At 54.8% G+C, this 17783-nt stretch overlaps 1 protein-coding gene across 3 annotated transcripts; it reads left to right on the forward strand.

Moving 5' to 3' along the window:
* Positions 1-2274: 2274 nt before the first annotated feature.
* Positions 2275-17783, forward strand: ZMYM3 (zinc finger MYM-type containing 3). Of its 3 annotated transcripts, none has more exons than XM_047092572.1 (25): positions 2275-2291; positions 3693-4378; positions 5372-5415; positions 5747-5819; positions 6229-6523; positions 6737-6914; positions 7262-7480; positions 7773-7923; positions 8164-8279; positions 8441-8527; positions 8663-8813; positions 9104-9276; positions 9479-9644; positions 10310-10407; positions 10490-10652; positions 10937-11049; positions 11198-11372; positions 11557-11703; positions 12173-12276; positions 12603-12771; positions 13155-13306; positions 13788-13902; positions 14410-14664; positions 16069-16186; positions 16305-17783. In XM_047092572.1, the coding sequence occupies exons 2-25, from the start codon at positions 3712-3714 to the stop codon at positions 16495-16497; spliced, it is 4122 nt and encodes a 1373-aa protein (XP_046948528.1). In that variant the 5' UTR covers positions 2275-2291; positions 3693-3711; the 3' UTR covers positions 16498-17783. The 3 variants fall into 3 exon arrangements, with proteins under 3 accessions (XP_046948528.1, XP_046948527.1, XP_046948529.1); XM_047092571.1 differs by lacking the exon at positions 2275-2291 and adding an exon at positions 2516-2935; XM_047092573.1 differs by lacking the exon at positions 2275-2291 and adding an exon at positions 2516-2935 and having other exon boundaries at positions 5753-5819.

A 17783-nucleotide genomic window follows, 5' to 3' on the forward strand; every position in this document is an offset into this window, starting at 1 on the left:
ACAGAGAGACTCCCAAGCAGGCTCCATACCATCAGTGCAGAACCAGACGTGGGATTTGATCTCATGAACAGCAAGATCATGACCTGAGCTGAAACCAAGAGCCAGACGCTCACCAACTGAGCCAGCCAGGTGCCCCGACTGAAGTCTATTTTTAGAGCAGTTTTAGATTTACAGCAGGAGCAGGCTGAAAGTACAGAGAGTTCCCATATACTCCCTGCCCACCCCATACTCACCCCAGGGCACAGCCCCCCTTGACTATCAACATTCCTTACCAGAATTGTACATTAGTTACAATTGATGATGAATCATTATTATTCGAAGCCCATAGTTCACATAGGAGTTTGCTTTTGGGGTTGTACATTCTATGGGTTTTGATGATATAAATATGTCTCCATCATAATAGCATACAGAATAGTTTCAGTATCCTAAAAATGGTCTGTGCTATGCTGTCATTGGTTTTTTTAAATGTTTATTTATTTTTGAGAGAGAGAGAGCAGGGAAGGGGCAAGAGAGGGAGACAGAGAGGATCCAAAGCAGGTTCTGTGATGACAGCAGTGAGCCAGTGTGGGGCTTGATCATGACATGTGAGATCCTGACCTGAGCCGAAGTCACCCACCCAGGTGCCCCAGTCATTGTTTTTTTAAAATGTTAATGAGTATATCCATTGTATGAATATAGACAAAACTGATTTAACTAATACCCTATTATTGCGAATTTAGATTGCTTTCTTATCTCTGTTTTAAAGATGAGAAAATTAAGACCTGGTGACGACCTTGTGATTTGTCCAAAGTCAACTGACTAAAATGCAAGCAGAGTTGAGATTAGAATCCTGGTCTGTTTCTGTCTCCGCAGCCCACACGCTTTTATGCCACCACTCTGACACCATTAATCCTTCCTTAAACTGTCTCCCTTCAATTTGAAACTGGGTGTTCTGCACAAACAGACCAGCCAAGGATCCAAGTATGGGTTGAGAAGGGCCAGCAACACAAAAGAATGAAGTGGACCAACTGAGAGGGAACAAATTGAAAATGAGAAGGGAGGTACAGGGACATAGAAATAAGCAGAATGTGGGAGGTAGGTACACAGAATACTGGTTACAGTATAAAGGACACTGGGTTTGGGAAACTGAAGGGGAAAACTCTTGCTTTTATCTCTGTATGTAGGAGAGAACAAAGATAATCTCAAGGCCATGTGGGGAGCCAGGAAGGATTAAGGTTTCTGGGAAAGTAAATGAGACAAGGGAGGATAAAACTCTCTGGGACTAGAAGGCTAGGAGAGGCTTAGTGTGGGAAGGAAGGCCCAGAGCAGAGGCAAGCTAGAGCAGGCACTGGACACCAAGCCTATACGTTCCTAAATCTGTGGCAGGACTCCCCTCCAGCCTAAGCCTCCTCCAGTATCTCAGACACTAGAAGCTCTCCAGCCCTTAGGGGTTGGAGGAGGAAAGTAGGGGGCAGAGACTGCAAAGTGCACTAACTATAATGGGGACTGAGGAAGGATCCTGGCACACACATATTTTTTTTAAACCAGTAGGCCTAACGCTAGTGCCCCCTCCCCCTCCCCCACTTCTCAAGCTTCACCCTCAGCCACACCCACACGCTAAGGACCATCCGGGAGTGGAGGGAGGGAGGGACAGGGAAAAGCGTGTGTGTGCGCGCGCGCGCGTGCGTGCTCGTGCAAACGAGAGGCAGAGGGACCGGAGACAGAGACTGAGACTGAGACAAAAAGAGACTGGCAGAGAGAGAGAGAGCGAGCGCCAGAGAGAAAGAGAGAGAAGGAGGAGGAGGAAAGAGACTGACAAGGACAGAAGGAGGGAGGGAGGAAGAGAGAGGCTGAGAGAGAGAGAGAGAGGAGGAAACACAGCTCTCGGCCTTGGTGAGGAAAACTACTGTAGAGATAAGGCAGGGAGCTCCTGCTGGAAGACTCTGGGAGAAGATCCCAGAACTTACCCTAAGACCGTTGAGGGAGTGGGGGAGTGTCTTTGCGGGGCCTGGTTTTGGGGTCATCAGGCAGTAACGGTTACTGCATAGGCGTTGTCACTGAGCCAGAGCCATTTAACCCGCCCTGGGTGGCTGGAAACCAAGCCTAAGACACCCCACAACTATGACATTCAGAATGGTTAGGGGAGCCCAAGGCTGCAGACAAGGGAAGGAGGGGCACGTGAGGGCTGGGTCCCTGCCTACCCCCCCTACTCCGCTGTCACTCATTACCCCAACAGTCTCCCAGGGGGCGGGCCCCGGAGAGGTGGGGTTGGGGGGAGGGTAATCTTGGCAGGCGCCTGCTGCATGGCGTAGGTAGGGACTGTCGGGGGGGCGGACGCTGGGGAGTTGAACACGAGTGGGAAGCGAGGAGAGACACGGGGAGGGGGAGGGGACCGGGAACCATTTGAATGAGAGGAGGGGATCACGGGTAGAGTGGGCTCCAGGAGGTAGGGCGGGCACGGGTGTGACGGGGTGGGGGGGGGGAAGGGGAGAAGACTCTTGAGCCAGGTAAGAGAAGCAGGTGCGTAGATGTATTTTTTGTGGGTTAGTGTACTCGGCCGTTCCGTGGAGAGGGGGTGCCGCCTTTCCCGAGGGCGGGCTTCAAAGCTCCAGAGGCTAGCTTTTCCTCCTCAACTAACGGGGCCCCGGGCGGGGGCTCAAGCTCCATCTCCAACGACTACGCTCCACTCCGCAATTTCCAGGCGGCCACTGGGCTGGGAGTCTCGCGCCGGGGGCCGGCGCTGTCTCGCGAGCCCCCTCCACGAGCCAGCCAATGGGGTTGGTTGCTGGCGCCGCCCGCCCGCCTGGTGCAGAGCGCTGGGCGCTGTGAGCGGCGCTGCCATTTAAAGGGGCCGCGACCCCTGTCCCGGCTGCTAGGGAGGGAGGTGGAGAAGGAGCGCGGGGCCGTCGCTGTCTGCAGTTCTAGGCTTGTAGCCGGTACACTAACCCTGCCGCAGGTAGGGGTCGGGCCTGATCAAGCCGAACCGAACCTGCAGGCGGGATTTCGCCGTAGCCAGGAAGGGGGGGGGGGGGTCTAAGGAGAGATCGTAGCTCCAAAATGTCTTCCTGTAAATGCCTGAGGTGGGGGGTGGGCAACAGGAGAAGGAGGATTGGGGGAGCAATAGGAAGGGGGAACGGGGCTGAGGAAGTGGGCGACCCTGAAAGGTAACTGGGGGGAGGGGTTAGGAAGGGCAGTTTGTGGGGGCGAGGGAAGGGCTGAGGGGAGGACCTTGCAACGCGGGGAGGGGGGGTGGGGCCAGACAGGGTGGGTAAAGACTGGGGAGCTGAGGGGCTCTGGGAGAGAGGGGAGGAGATAAGAACTGAGATCGCGGGGGTGGGAAAGGCTCTTGGTGGCAACAGCCTTAGGAGACTCTAAGGGGGGCGTTCAGCCCGAGTTGGGGGGGGAGTGAAAGGTAGAGGGGGAGGGGAACTGGGAGTTGCAGTGGGGTGGCGGGGGCAGGCGGGAGGGTGGAACGACCGACTGCCTGGCTAGTGTGGGCACGGGGCCAGGGCGGGGAACGCCTCTCCCCACAGGGGGCGCTGTATGGGGGGGAGTGGTCATTGGGACTAGAGCCAGTGGAAATGCTTGTCGGTGTGGTGGGGGCTGTTCATGAGAAATCCAAGTGGGTGATGGGGTGTGTCCCAGAACCTATATAAGAAGGAATTCTGGCGAAGACCACCTCTTTTGCCCCTTCTTCTACCCCTAATCTACAGCCCATATCCAGTCATCCTGATGGACCCCAGTGACTTTCCCAGTCCGTTTGACCCATTGACCCTGCCAGAGAAGCCCCTGGCTGGAGACCTTCCAGTAGACATGGAATTTGGAGAGGATCTACTGGAATCCCAGACTGCCCCAACTCGAGGATGGGCGCCCCCTGGCCCTTCTCCATCCTCAGGAGCCCTGGACCTGCTTGATGCCCCTGCTGGCCTGGAAAAAGACCCTGGAGTCCTGGATGGAGCCACTGAGCTGCTGGGGCTGGGGGGACTGCTCTATAAAGCCCCCTCTCCCCCAGAGGTGGACCATGGTCCTGAGGGGACCCTTGCTTGGGATGCAGGAGATCAGACCCTAGAGCCTGGACCAGGGGGCCAGACCCCTGAGGTGGTACCACCTGAGCCAGAGGCTGGGGCAAATCCCTCTTCACCACAGGGGTTACTAGAGCCTTTGGCTCCAGATTCGCCGATAACACTGCAGCCCCCCCATATTGAAGAGGAGGAGACCACCAACATAGCTACAGGGAGAAGGGGCTCCCCTGGGCAGGAGGAGGAGCTTCCCCAAGGGCAGCCACAGAGCCCAAATGGTCCCCCCAGCCCTTCAGTGGGAGAGACTCTGGGGGATGGAATCAACAGTTCTCAGACCAAACCTGGGGGCCCTAGCCCTCCTGCACACCCATCCTTGCCAGGTAGGTCACCTAATCAGCTGGAGAATCCAGGCTGGGGAGAGGGTAGGGGTAAGTAGGGGTGGTTGTGTGTCTGGGGAAAGCGTAAGGGAGGGGGAAGAGGGTGGACAGACAAGAGTAGGGATATGTATGGAGAAGGAGTTGGGAGCTTGGAAGGGAGGACGAGGGGCTGTGATGAAGATTAAGGAAAGTAGGGGTAAGGAGGCAGCTCAGTGGCTATGGGAGGGTAATAGGGGGGAGGTTTCAGGGGGTGGGTTGGGAAGAGTGGATTTGTTGGGAGAGGTTCCCTTTTTCTTACCCCCAGGGGGCTGTTGTGCCAGGGTCCTTTCTTTACAATTTGGAGAGGACACCAGGCTTCTTGGTGCTAAGATCTTTCCAGCTGTTTTGTTCTAGAAGAGAGTGGGGTTTCTGGGTTGGATGAATGATAACTAGGTTCTGGAGCCACCAACAGCATAGTGATTTCAGGGGAATGGTAGAAATGCAGGGCCTGGAATTGTGTCTCTGATGGGGGAGGAAGAGCCTGGGCTTGAGAGGCTCTCATTTCCCCCCTCTTTCTGCCTAGTGGTGTGCCTCTCCCAGGTTGTGACCAGGGTCTTGGGGCTTATATAACCACCTGAGTCCAGGGGAACCTCTCCATACGTAATGCTTCCTTTTCCCTTTGCTACCTTTGGGTGCTTGCATTTGTTGTCAGTGAACTATATAAGTTCTCTGATGAAAGACCTGTTATCTGTGTTTCCTTAACTCCCAATGATTGGGACAGAGGCTGGGGGGAAGGCTAAGATTTTTTTTTTTAATGGAGAATAGCTGCCCCCTCCCCTCCCTTAGAACAGAGCTTGAGGTAACCCTGAGAGGGGCCCCAAGAAGCCACAGGCACTTGAGTTTTCCCTTTCAGTTTTGAGTATGTTCTTCCCCAGGAATGGAGGCACGGAGGTTGGGCCAGGGAGGGGGTGGTGAGGGCAAGCTCAAGATTTAGGCTGTTTTCTGCTTCCTTTGCAGGAGATGGCCTGACTGGGAAGGCGAGTGAGAAGCCGCCTGAGAGGGTGAGGGGGGGAGGGGATTGGAAGGAGTCTGGTTCCCCCTATAGCTCTGGGAAGGACAGACCCTTCATTTTCCCTCCCAGATGTTGTTCTGGGGAGGGCTTGTGCAAGGAGAGTTAGGAGGAAGCAGGCAGGGGGGGTGGGGAGCTCTTGTGTCTCCTGCTTCTTAAGGAGAAAGTCCAGCCTCCTTTTCTCCCCTCCTCTCAGTCCTGGGCTGAGGGTCCCTACTCTCCCTTCCCCCTCCCATCTCTGTACCCCCCACACCCTTCACCAGTGCAGCAGGCCCTTTAGCCTGCCCCTGGTGTCAGCTTTCCTCCCCTCCCATGTTTCCAAGGTGCAGAAGAGAAGCGAGCGCGTTAGAAGAGTAGAGCCTCCAAAACCCGAGGTTGTGGATTCCACTGAGAGCAGTGAGTAGGACTTGAGGAAGTGTGACCGAGTGGGATGTGGCAGGCCACAGATCTCCTGGCTCCCATAGTGCTGCGCCCTGCAGAGTGTGAAGTGCCTATCTCTGCTGTGGGTTGGCATGGGAACCAGGGGCAGTGGGGGAAATTGAAAACAACAGCAGCGAGAATGGAGTTTCCTGTTTCAGCCATGCCATCCCTGTCCTGAATCTTCTCACTCAGAGCCCTCCTGGGCCCTCCCAGGGAGAGTGCCACCAGTGGCTTAAGATGCCAGCATGATGCGGGTGGGGGCGCAGAGGAAATAACTAGGGGGATGGGGCTCATCCGAGGAGCCAGTATCTGCTGAGCTGCCCGTTGGTCAGAGGAGAGCTGGTCCAGTAGCTTTTGCTCATGGTCCGTGCCCCCACTTCCACAGTTCCAGTGTCAGATGAGGATTCTGATGCCATGGTAGATGACCCCAATGATGAGGACTTTGTGCCATTCCGGCCCCGGCGCTCCCCTCGCATGTCCCTACGCTCAAGCGTGGCACAAAGGGCCGGGCGCTCTGCGGTAGGCACCAAGATGACCTGTGCTCACTGCCGGACGCCACTGCAGAAGGGGCAGACCGCCTACCAGCGCAAGGGGCTGCCTCAGCTCTTCTGCTCTTCATCCTGTCTCACCACTTTCTCTAAGAAGCCTTCGGGCAAAAAGACCTGTACCTTCTGCAAGAAGTACGTGAAGGTCCCCAGGGTGCAGGGAGGGCAGAGATCAGGCCGGGAGTAACTAGTGAGCCGGGGACTGTGGGCAAGAAGCTAGCAGAGTGGAACTGGGAGGGGGGTCCGAGATTACTCGGCCCTGTGGTCATCGATCCCTGCAGAGGGGTGGGAGCCGATGAAACAAGAGGATGGTACTGAGTGAACATTCCAACCTGCTTCCACCTGCAGGGAGATCTGGAACACCAAGGACTCGGTTGTGGCACAGACTGGTTCAGGAGGCTCCTTCCATGAGTTCTGCACGTCCGTCTGTCTCTCCCTGTACGAGGCCCAGCAGCAGCGCCCAATCCCACAGTCTGGGGATCCTGCCGACGCCACTCGCTGCAGCATATGCCAGAAGACTGGAGAGGTGAGGAAGCTCGATGGGGGCTGATTTGCAGAGCCTGGCTAGCCCTGACCTGCCCCTGCCATCCTGGGGCTGCAGGGGCCAGGCCCTGTGGAAGAGGGGAGTGGGGAGGAAGGGCAGCCATCGTGAGGGAGCATATTCAAGGATAGAGCTTCTCCAGGATGTATGCAGCCGGCCTTCCTTGCCTCCCGGGACCTCACCATCAAGTCGGCAGCCCGATGTGCAGGTTGGGGGGTCCCTGGGCCCACTGTGTGCTGTGAAGGTCTAGGGTGAGGTGGGGTGGGCCGTCCTTGCTTCAGGGTGGGTGGTGGTGCCCAGGCCCTGGCTCAGGGTGTGTGTGTGTACGGCAGGTCCTGCACGAGGTCAGCAACGGCAGCGTGGTGCACCGGCTCTGCAGCGATTCTTGCTTCTCCAAATTCCGGGCCAACAAGGGACTGAAAACCAACTGTTGTGACCAGTGCGGGGCTTACATCTATACCAAGACCGGGAGCCCTGGCCCTGAGCTCCTCTTCCACGAGGGCCAACAAAAGCGGTTCTGCAACACAACCTGCTTGGGGGCGTACAAGAAGGTGGGGCCGAGGGAGTAGTGCATTAGAGGGCTGTGGACGGGGGTGCGGTTCCTGGGTGACAAATAAAGGTGCCTGACGGGTCGAGGGTTGGGAAGAATAAAACAAATAAAGGGGGTTTCAATTGTATCTGTTATGTTTTATTTTTGAAGCTGGCTGGTGGATACACAGGTCTTTGTTATATCATCATCTACCCTTTTTTTGTATGCCTGAAATATCTCATGTTTTAAAAAATTTAACAAATAAAAGCGAAGGGACAAATCCAGCCTCAGCCTCTCCTTCCCCATCCTCACAGAAAAACACACGTGTGTACCCATGTGTCTGGTGCAAGACCCTGTGTAAGAACTTTGAGATGCTATCACATGTGGATCGTAATGGCAAGACCAGCTTGTTCTGTACCCTGTGCTGTACCACCTCTTACAAAGTGAAGCAGGCAGGGCTCACTGGTAGGTGCAAAGCCCTCTTCTCTGAGACCCCTGCTGGCCTTCCTTCTACCTCCCGTACTCCCTTCTAAAGTGATCCCTGCTGCCCAACCTCAGCCCCGACCACATCTTCCCACGGATTTCCTGTTCCATCTCTGCACTGCCTTACACCTTCTGTGTGCTCTCTCTCTCTCTCTCCTTCTGTCTCTCTATCTCTCTCTCTCTTTCTCTCTCTCTCTTTCTCCTTTTCTCTCTGTGCCCCAGGCCCTCCCCGACCCTGCAGCTTCTGCCGCCGCAGCCTCTCTGACCCCTGTTACTACAACAAGGTTGATCGCACAGTCTACCAGTTCTGCAGCCCCAGCTGCTGGACCAAGTTCCAGGTACTCCAAACCCTGGACCAGGGATGAAAGAAGGGTGTGGTGACACAGAGAGGGTATGAGAGTTGGGGCAGGTAGGCCCGGGCAGAACTAAGAACGAGCCTGACCCCCCCCCCTCCCCACCACCCCCACACACCTCCCTTACTTGTCTTCCTTCCCTCCAGCGCACAAGCCCTGAGGGGGGCATTCACCTGAGCTGTCACTACTGCCACAGCCTCTTCAGTGGCAAGCCTGAGGTCTTGGACTGGCAGGTAAGATCCCCACCCCCGCCGACATCCTGCCATATAGACCGGACAGCTGTCTGAAGGGGGCCTTCCCTCCACTTGGCTCTCGCCAGATCGGGATGTCACAGCTCTGTCCTCCCCGCCCTGTGCCCCTCATCTCAGGACCAGGTGTTCCAGTTCTGCTGCCGCGATTGCTGCGAGGACTTCAAGCGGCTCCGAGGTGTGGTGTCCCAGTGTGAGCATTGCCGGCAGGAGAAACTCCTGCATGAGAAACTCCGGTTCAGTGGGGTGGAGAAGAGCTTCTGCAGCGAAGGTAAGGAGGTGGGGAAAGGTGCAGAAGGGCCTGAAACTTCCAGCCAGAGAGGGTGGTGGGGGAAGGAGGAGGGTTTGCAATGTGGCGCTTGGGGGGCGGCCGGGGGTCCTCTGCTCACTGTGTTGTCCTCCTCCCATCCCCTCCCCCTCCGTCCGTCTCTCTGTCCATCCGGAGGCTTCAAGGTACGAGAGGCTGGTGGAGGTTTTAGGTGGACCACCTTGGAAAGGTTGGGCCTCCCGGCCATGGTGATCTCTGGGTCTCTGGACTCTCTCCTCTTGCCCTCTTCCCAGGCTGTGTGCTGCTGTACAAACAGGACTTCACCAAGAAGCTGGGGCTGTGCTGTATCACTTGTACCTACTGCTCCCAGACCTGCCAGCGTGGAGTCACCGAGCAGCTGGATGGCAGCACCTGGGACTTCTGCAGTGAGGACTGTAAGAGCAAGTACCTGCTGTGGTACTGCAAGGTAAGGGAGGCAGGGCACTGGAAAGGAAGGAAGGGCGCCAAGGGGCACAGGCTGTTACACTGGCTTCAGGGTGCGGGCCGATCTCCAGGGAGGGGGCTCTGGTTGGCCCGGCTTCTGAAGGGAGCAGCACGGCCTCTCCCAGGGCAAAGGGCCCAGCCCACTTTAGGGAGGCAGGTCTGACTGTCCTGTTGACGCCCCCCAGGCCGCCCGGTGCCACGCCTGTAAGCGCCAGGGGAAGCTGCTGGAGACCATCCACTGGCGTGGGCAGATCCGTCATTTCTGCAACCAACAGTGTCTGCTGCGCTTCTACAGCCAGCAGAACCAACCCAACTTGGATACCCAGAGCGGGCCTGAGAGCCTCCTGAACAGTGAGTGCTGGGCAGGGGGCACGCTCTGTTAGCACTGGCCTGGACCCTTTTCACCCTAGGCCCAGCCCCTCTCTCCCTTCTCTCTTGCTTTCACCTCATCCTTGGCCAGACAGAGCTCCTTGTACTATATTCTTTTTCAGCTTCTGGACCATGCGGGTACTAGGGGGAGCCTTGTTTCAAGGTCCTTAGAGTTCGAGTCTACTCGAACTGTATAAAGGATGTGTTTTGAGGGGATGGACACTGACCCAGGTGGGATGGGGCATGTGGGGGGCTGTGGTTAATTTTCAGAGAGCTGGAAGTGTCGGCATAAGCTCTACCTTTGAGGAGATCGAAGACTATTGTCTCTAGAATGTCACCTCAATCTCTCCACTGCTTCAGGGGTACCAAACTTCCGAGGGTCATCTGAGTGGAAGGTCTCCAATTGTGCGTCATTGGGGGAACTGTCTTTTGATCTTCTTGGCAGCCAGGAGCAAAGAACCTTCTTGGCCAGTGTTGCTGGGGCCTAGAGAAGACTACATCTAAGGATGGGGGGTGGTGAGGAGGGGATATTCTAGATCTCCCATTTGCATCTAGTGTGCCTTTCAATGGAGCTCTTGTGGAACGGGGATGAGGAGAGCGGAGAGCAAGTTCCTCAGATGAGAGCATTCATTTGTTTTGATCTATAGGTCATTCTCCTGAGTCGAAGCCCCAGGCACCATCTCAAACCAAAGTGGAGAACAGCAGTACAGTGAAGACCCCAGAGGAAAATGGGAATCTGGGCAAGGTCAGGGCAGAAGCCAAGGGGGTGGATGGCCTCAGAGGAGGGTATGCTGGTTGGCAGCTCTAACATTCCTTAGTCTCTGCAGATCCCTGCCAAGACCCGATCGGCTCCCGCTGCTTCCACCCCTCCTCCACCCCCGCCACCCCCAGCAACACCCCGCAAAAACAAAGCGGCCATGTGTAAACCACTGATGCAGAATCGGGGGGTCTCCTGCAAGGTGGAGATGAAGTCCAAAGGGAGTCAAACAGGTGAGCCAGGGTACCTAGACATCCCAGGCTACATTCCATAGTCCTAGGCCTCCAGCCCCGTGCCTGGGAGCTGGACAGGGGGTTTATGAGATGGCTGAAGCATTGTGCACATGGTTATCCCGGAATCCTTGAGTTGTCTCTCAACCTCTGGTTCTAGGGCAGTTTTGTGACACTGAGCACGTGTTAGAGCTTTTGGGGTAGAGGGGGACAGGCAAGCGTCAGGCTCTGGGCCAGATGTGGTACATCTAGCAGAGGCTCTGAGAAGACCCCTTTCTTGTCAACAGAAGAGTGGAAGCCACAGGTGATAGTGCTGCCCATCCCAGTGCCCATCTTTGTGCCAGTGCCTATGCATCTGTACTGCCAGAAAGTCCCGGTGCCTTTCTCCATGCCCATCCCGGTAAGTTTCCCTGCCCTTCCTGGTGTGGTCTCCTTTACCCTTTCAGGATTGAGACCCATGCTCCCCGCCTCCCCCCCTTACTCTCATCAGCTGTCCCTCTCATTAGCTGGGGTGGTTGTTGGTGTTCAGTTGGGATTCCTGCCTCCAGGTGCCTGTGCCCATGTTCCTGCCCACCACCTTGGAGAGCACAGACAAGATTGTGGAGACCATTGAGGAGCTGAAGGTGAAGATCCCTTCCAACCCCTTGGAGGCCGACATCCTGGCTATGGCAGAAATGATTGCAGAGGCTGAGGAGTTAGACAAGGCCTCATCTGACCTTTGTGGTATGCCATGGGGGGTGGTGATGAGGGAGACAGGGTGATACTGGCCTGTGTCAGCCAAAGGGGGAGGAGTGTGGTAATCTTGGTGCCTTAGAAGGACTGGGGAGTAGTTGGGATTAGCCCCTGAAGGCCTGTGAGGGTGCTAGGCAGGAGCTGCAGTGACCAAGCCACCTTCCCTGTCCCCCAGATCTCGTGAGCAACCAGAGTGCAGAGGGGCTTCTGGAAGACTGTGACCTGTTTGGGCCAGCTAGAGATGATGTCCTGGCCATGGCCGTCAAGATGGCCAATGTCTTGGATGAGCCTGGGCAAGACTTGGAGGCGGACTTCCCCAAGAGTGAGTGGGGCTTGAAGTGTGTCCACTGGGTGCAGTAGCATTTGTGCCGAGAGGCATGAAGTGTCCCTTGTGATCTGAGCATGACCCCAAAACAGTGTTCCTTGTGACCCTGTGACAGAAGGTTCTCACAGGGACTAGTGCCAGATATACCGGGACAGGCGCACTGTTTTGCAGTTGTGTCTAGTTTTTGTTTAATCGCGGCAGAACACATAACATAAAATTTATCATCTTAACCGTGTTTAAGCATGCAGTTCAGTAGCGTTACGAACATTCCCATCATTGTGAATTTTTGCATTTATGTGCCTCGGAGCGTGTTCTTGGTACAGCTTTGCTGCTTCCTACCGAGTACAGTAAGGCTGTATAGGAGTCTCATCTCCAGTCAAGTGGCCAAGTGGCAGGGGTAGGGTGTGAGGACCACAGGGTTGAGATCTTAAAAAAATTGATTTCTTCCTCCTTTCCTCTCTAACAGACCCTCTGGACATTAACCCAAGTGTAGACTTCCTCTTTGATTGTGGCCTGGTAGGGCCCGAGGATGTGTCTACTGAACAAGACCTTCCCCGCACCATGAGGAAGGTGAGGGCCAGGGCTGCTAAATCCACAGAAGGAGGAGGCTCAAAGAGTTTTTTTGGGGGGGGGTGGGGGCGGCTCTTGTAGTCAAGCCGGCGGCCTTAGTTTGACTTTCCTAACCTCCGTTGTCTGCCACTGTGAGTACCAAGAAATAGCCACACTTTCTCTCTTCACGAGGTCACCAGGGCCATTTCTGGGGCTCTGTGCTGTGGAAGCTCGCTGCGTTCTTACATCAGGCCCTTGCTTCCCCAGTGGTCAATACTATCCTGACTGGCTTCCGTGGTGCCCCTGGCCCTGCTTCTGCCAACCCTTTCCTTTCTCTTCCCCTCCAGGGTCAAAAGCGGCTGGTGCTTTCGGAGAGCTGTTCTCGGGATTCCATGAGCAGCCAGCCTAGCTGTACTGGACTCAACTATTCATATGGTGTCAATGCTTGGAAGTGCTGGGTGCAGTCAAAATATGCCAATGGAGAAACCAGCAAGGGGGATGAACTGCGCTTTGGCCGTAAGTATGGGGTGGGGGTGGGGAGGAAGGTACCCGGTGCTCAGGGGAGGGGCCCCCGCCCATTTACCTAAAACACAGGGCCCCCTCGATGTGGGGAGAGGAGGAGGGCCAGGGCTGCAGTTCAGCTGAGGATGTGAGGATGTCTAGGGGTGATAAGGCCGTGATCACCGAAGGGTGTCCTGTGAAGATGGGGAGGAGTTGCAAAATAAGGGGAGAGGCTGTCTAGGTTTAAAGGCTGAGGGCTTTTTTTTTTTTTTTGTAATGGGTGGGTTTGTTCTGGAGCTGGATGCACTAAGGGATGAAGGGATTAATGATGGAGCTAAATGAAATTCTCCATGTGGAGTTCTCTTAATCCCATCTACCTCCACTGTGTATCACTACAGCCAAACCTATGCGTATCAAAGAGGATATTCTGGCCTGCTCAGCTGCTGAACTCAACTACGGTCTGGCCCAGTTTGTGAGAGAAATCACTCGACCCAACGGTGAACGATACGAACCTGACAGTATCTACTATCTGTGTCTCGGCATCCAGCAGGTATCCCTGGCACGCCGCCTCGCTTGCCGTCACTCTCAACATAGCAGGCAGGATCCCACCGGAAATGACTCTGTCCCGGCCCCTGTTCCTCACCCTGCCTCCTACCCTGAGCAGGTCCCCTTGGTAATCCTCCAGAACCATTCTAGGAAGGGAAAGATGGGTAGAGCTGAACTCTTTGGGTGGCGGGGTGATGTGTAGTTTCCCCTGCAAGAGGTCGGCCGCATGTTGTCTGACGAAGGAGGCTGGGCTTGTGAAGAATCAGCGACAACACAGCTCCCCAAACTTCCTCCTCTTCCAGCAGGGCCCCGGTATCTCAGAGTGGGGGGGTATCCCTGGAGAAAAGCACTCTGGGTCACCTAATCAAGCAGCGCTTTCCCATTGCCTCCTCATTATCGAGGTTGCCGTGCTCGGGGCCTTTGGCATCACGTCTTTCCTCCAGAACCTAGAGTCTAGCTTTCTGTGCATGTTTTTCTTTCTTCAGTACTTGCTGGAAAACAATCGAATGGTGAACATTTTCACAGACCTTTACTACCTGACTTTCGTTCAAGAACTCAACAAGTCTCTGAGTACCTGGCAGCCCACACTCCTCCCCAACAGTAAGGGACAGGGACCTTGCAACCCCTCTGCCCTCTTCTCCATGCTTTCAGTACACCGTTCCAAGAGTCCTGGGCTGTTTGGTCTGCCACTCTCCACAAAGTGTCTGAGGGCAGGAGTTACGTCCCTGGGGGGGCCTCAGGGTTGAGAGCTAGAGGGGCCAGAGCCCCCATCCTTGAACACGACCTAGGTCTAGGTCTGAAAAAGGTGGCTTGGGTTTTGGTGGTGAGTGAAGAAAGAAGAGAAGGCACTGTGGGACTCCTTGGGGTTTACATCTCCCTGCCTGTAACTCGAGGGTGGTAAGAGAAGCTCCAAGTGCAAGTGGAAACCATTTAAAAAGCCCAGTTCACTGTCTGCTGTAGCAAGGTGTCTGTGTTCTCTGTGCAGTTGTCACTTACTGGCCAGGGATGGGGTGGGAAATGCTCGTGAGCGGGGCGTCTGGGATCGGAAGTGGCTGGGTGGGGGTGTTTGATCGCTCCTGACTGGCGTCTCCCCCTTGACCATTGCAGATACGGTGTTCTCCCGCGTGGAGGAAGAGCACCTGTGGGAGTGTAAGCAGCTCGGGGTCTACTCACCCTTTGTCCTCCTCAACACCCTCATGTTCTTCAACACTAAGTTTTTTGGGCTCCAGACAGCCGAGGAACACATGCAGCTCTCCTTCACCAACGTGGTGCGGCAGTCCCGCAAGTGTACCACCCCTCGGGGCACCACCAAGGTGGTGAGCATCCGCTACTATGCCCCCGTCCGCCAGAGGAAAGGGCGAGGTACGAGGCTATCCCCCGACCCCTTTATCTTTCCCCCTCCCTGCTTTCCCCTCTCAGGCCCCTCCATGACTGCTGGCTTGGCCCTCTCCTTGTCTTCCCTACCCCTTCCATTCCTGTGTTTGCCAAAAAGGTGAAAATAGCCAGTCCTGCAATCTGCTAGGCAGTGGCTCTTGCAGAAATAGGAGGTCACTCAGCTGCCTGTATCCTGCTCCCCTCCTTTTTCTTTTTCTTTTTCTTTTTCTTTTTCTTTTTCTTTTTCTTTTTCTTTTTCTTTTTTCTCTTTCTCTTTCTTTCTCTTTCTTTTATTTACTTATTTTTAAAGAAATATTTCTTTGTGACCTTTTTTTAAGTTTATTTGTTTATTTTTGAGAAAGACAGAGACAATGTGAGTGGGAGAGGGGCAGAGAGAGGGGGAGAGAGAGAATCCCAAGCAGGCTCTGCACTGTCAGCGCAGAGGCCAATGTGGGGCTCGAACTCATGAACCATGAGATCATGAGTTGAGCCAAAACCAAGAGTCGGATGCTTAACTGACTGAGCCACCCAGGTGCCCCTCTTTTTTTTTTTTTTTTAAAAGCTCAGTCCTTTTTTTTAGAGGTTTATTTATTTTTGAGACAGAAAGAGTGAGCAGTCAAGGGGTGGAAAGAGGGAGACAGAGGATCCGAAGTAAGCTCTGGGCTGACAGCAGAAAGCCTAACGTGGGGCACCAGCTCCTGAACTGTGAGATCATGACCTGAGCTGAAGTTGGATGCTTAACTGACTGAGCCACCCAGGCGCCTGGTGACTTTCCTCCTTTCAAGGCAATGTACTTTCTTGGGGTGGATGGTAGACAAGTAGGAAGCTGCTGGGTGTGTTCAACTGTGGGGGAGAGTTGACAGGGTGAATAAGAGGCTTTCCCTGGTTCTGTGCTGCTGGGTGTGACAAACTGCACCTTGGTTTCCATTCTGGCCCTGGAGTCCCGTGCCATCTGAGTGCAGTTCCCAAAGTCTCTTCTCTGGACCTGAGCCTCTGCCTGGGCTGAGGTACTGGGGGCTGGGACCATTGCTGTTTCCCTGTCCCGGAAGGCTAGCCCAGCCTTGCCATAGGGTCTGTTTTGTCAGTATGCATGCAAAGCTTCTGAGATGACTTCTTCAGGAAATCATTTTGGGGAGATTATAAAGGGAGACCTTGGCAGTGAGAACCAGGGAGGCCCACAGAACAGCTCCCCGCCCCCCCCCCCCCCCCCGCTGTCACAGGACCTGTTTGCTTGACGTGAGAAGACTGACCGACCCTTCTTCTGCCTTTATTTCTCTGTGAGACTGTATTTGGTGTCCTGAGGCCTTCCCCCTATGCCCTGGACTGTGCTCTTGGAGGTGGTTCATTGAGGCTGTGCTTGTAATGACTCTGGGTCATTTGCCTCATCTGCAGACACAGGCCCTGGGAAACGGAAGAGAGAAGAAGAAGCTCCTATCTTAGAGCAGCGTGAGAACCGCATGAATCCCCTCCGTTGCCCCGTCAAGTTCTACGAATTCTATCTCTCAAAATGGTGAGTTGGAAGCTTTGCAGGCATGGCATTAGCATGGGGACCCAGGGAATCTACTTTGCCCTGGTAATTGATCTCTGTCCTCCCACCCCTCCCCCCACCCACCTCGCCACTATTATAGCCCTGAAAGCCTCCGGACTCGCAACGATGTGTTCTACCTGCAACCCGAGCGGTCCTGCATCGCCGAGTCACCTCTCTGGTATTCCGTGATCCCCATGGACCGCAGCATGTTGGAGAGTATGCTCAATCGCATTCTGGCTGTGCGTGAGATTTACGAGGAGCTGGGTCGTCCTGGGGAGGAAGACCTGGACTGAGCCCATGTGCTATCTGTGTCTGTCTTTCACACCAACATCTGGCCTGGGGCCATGTCCCACAGGGTGACTGGCCCAGGAACCAATGCTACTCATCCTGAAGGGCCCTGACTGCCCTTCTCTACTCATCCATTCCCTGCCTTCCCTAGGAACCCCAGGCTCTTACCTTCTTCCACACCACTTGACAACCACAGGGCCCCAGTCCTCTGCACCCAGGGGCTGGTCTCCCAGCGATGGGCAAAACCCAGCTTGGCCATTTCCTTTATGCTTCAGAGTGAACCCCTTCTCCTGGGGGCCCAACTCTGGGTGAAGTGTTGAGAGCTCTGGTGATCCTGTTGGCTTTGGGTTTCCTGACCCATCCTATGTAGGTAAAGCTCCCTGTTCCTAGGTTTGGCCAAGGGAAGAACCCAGCTGCCTTCTCTGCCCTGTGCCCATCCCCTCCTTTTGCTCTTCCCCGGTACCACGCTAGAGGGTCTTGTATGGAAGACGGGAAAAAAAGTATGGCAGTAATGAGGGGACCATTTACCTAAACCACAGAGCTTAGATGCTCTTCCCCTCCCATGAGATAACTAGTTGTTGGAATCCGGCACCACCTCACTCCCCCTCCCCACCCCTGCAAGCACCAGCCCTTGGTGCCTCCATTTAAAAAACTTCCAAATGCTTTCTTTCCCTCAAAGGCAGAAGATGACTCTAAGTGTGGGGAACTGACTCCTGTCCCCTTGGTTTATGTGTTTGTCACTCTCTGCCGTCTTAGGTTGGCATGAGCCATGGTGTCAACATGCTTAGCCCCCTTCTGTAACTGCCTCCCTTTAGTTCAATGGACAGAGTTTCCCAAGGCAAAAACTACCTTCTGACTTGGATTGGGGCTGGGTTTCCCCACTCGTGTTCTGCCCCCATCATAAGAGCCAGGCCAAGCCTGTGGGGGCCCTGGGTCATACAGGATGGGATGTGTGGTTAAAGGATAGGTGAAGAACTGTGGGCATGGGTTCTGTGCCCACTGCCTGCATCTCTCTTCCCCATCTTGCCTTCATAGTTTCAGAAAACTATTAGCGTCCAGCAAAGGGGGTACCCAGTTCTTTCCCTGTTGGCTTTGCTGTTCCCCAGCCTCCTTTTTGTGTTTTTATAACTGTTACCAGTTTAGCCACTGTTTAAATTGTATATATTGTTCTGAGGCGCCTGGCCTGTCCCTTCAGTGAGCCATGCCCACCCTTGTGTTGTAGTGAGAAGCTGTTGTCACAACTAACCTTCTGTCTCTGGAATTGTTTGTTTCAAATAAAGAGTTAAAATTG

Source organism: Lynx rufus, unplaced genomic scaffold (genome assembly GCF_022079265.1).
Source record: "Lynx rufus isolate CCGP_SWC_20201006 ecotype Redwood Valley unplaced genomic scaffold, mLynRuf1.p SCAF_30, whole genome shotgun sequence".
In the NCBI taxonomy this organism is placed as follows: domain Eukaryota; kingdom Metazoa; phylum Chordata; class Mammalia; order Carnivora; family Felidae; genus Lynx; species Lynx rufus.

Excerpts from the sequence above, each read along its gene's own strand:
- ZMYM3 (XM_047092572.1), top strand. The coding sequence starts at position 3,712 with ATGGACCCCAGTGACTTTCCCAGTCCGTTTGACCCATTGACCCTGCCA. Across the intron at positions 5,820-6,228 it reads TGTGGATTCCACTGAGAGCA|TTCCAGTGTCAGATGAGGAT; the intron begins GTGAGTAGGACT and ends CCACTTCCACAG. Across the intron at positions 9,645-10,309 it reads GCCTGAGAGCCTCCTGAACA|GTCATTCTCCTGAGTCGAAG; the intron begins GTGAGTGCTGGG and ends TTTGATCTATAG.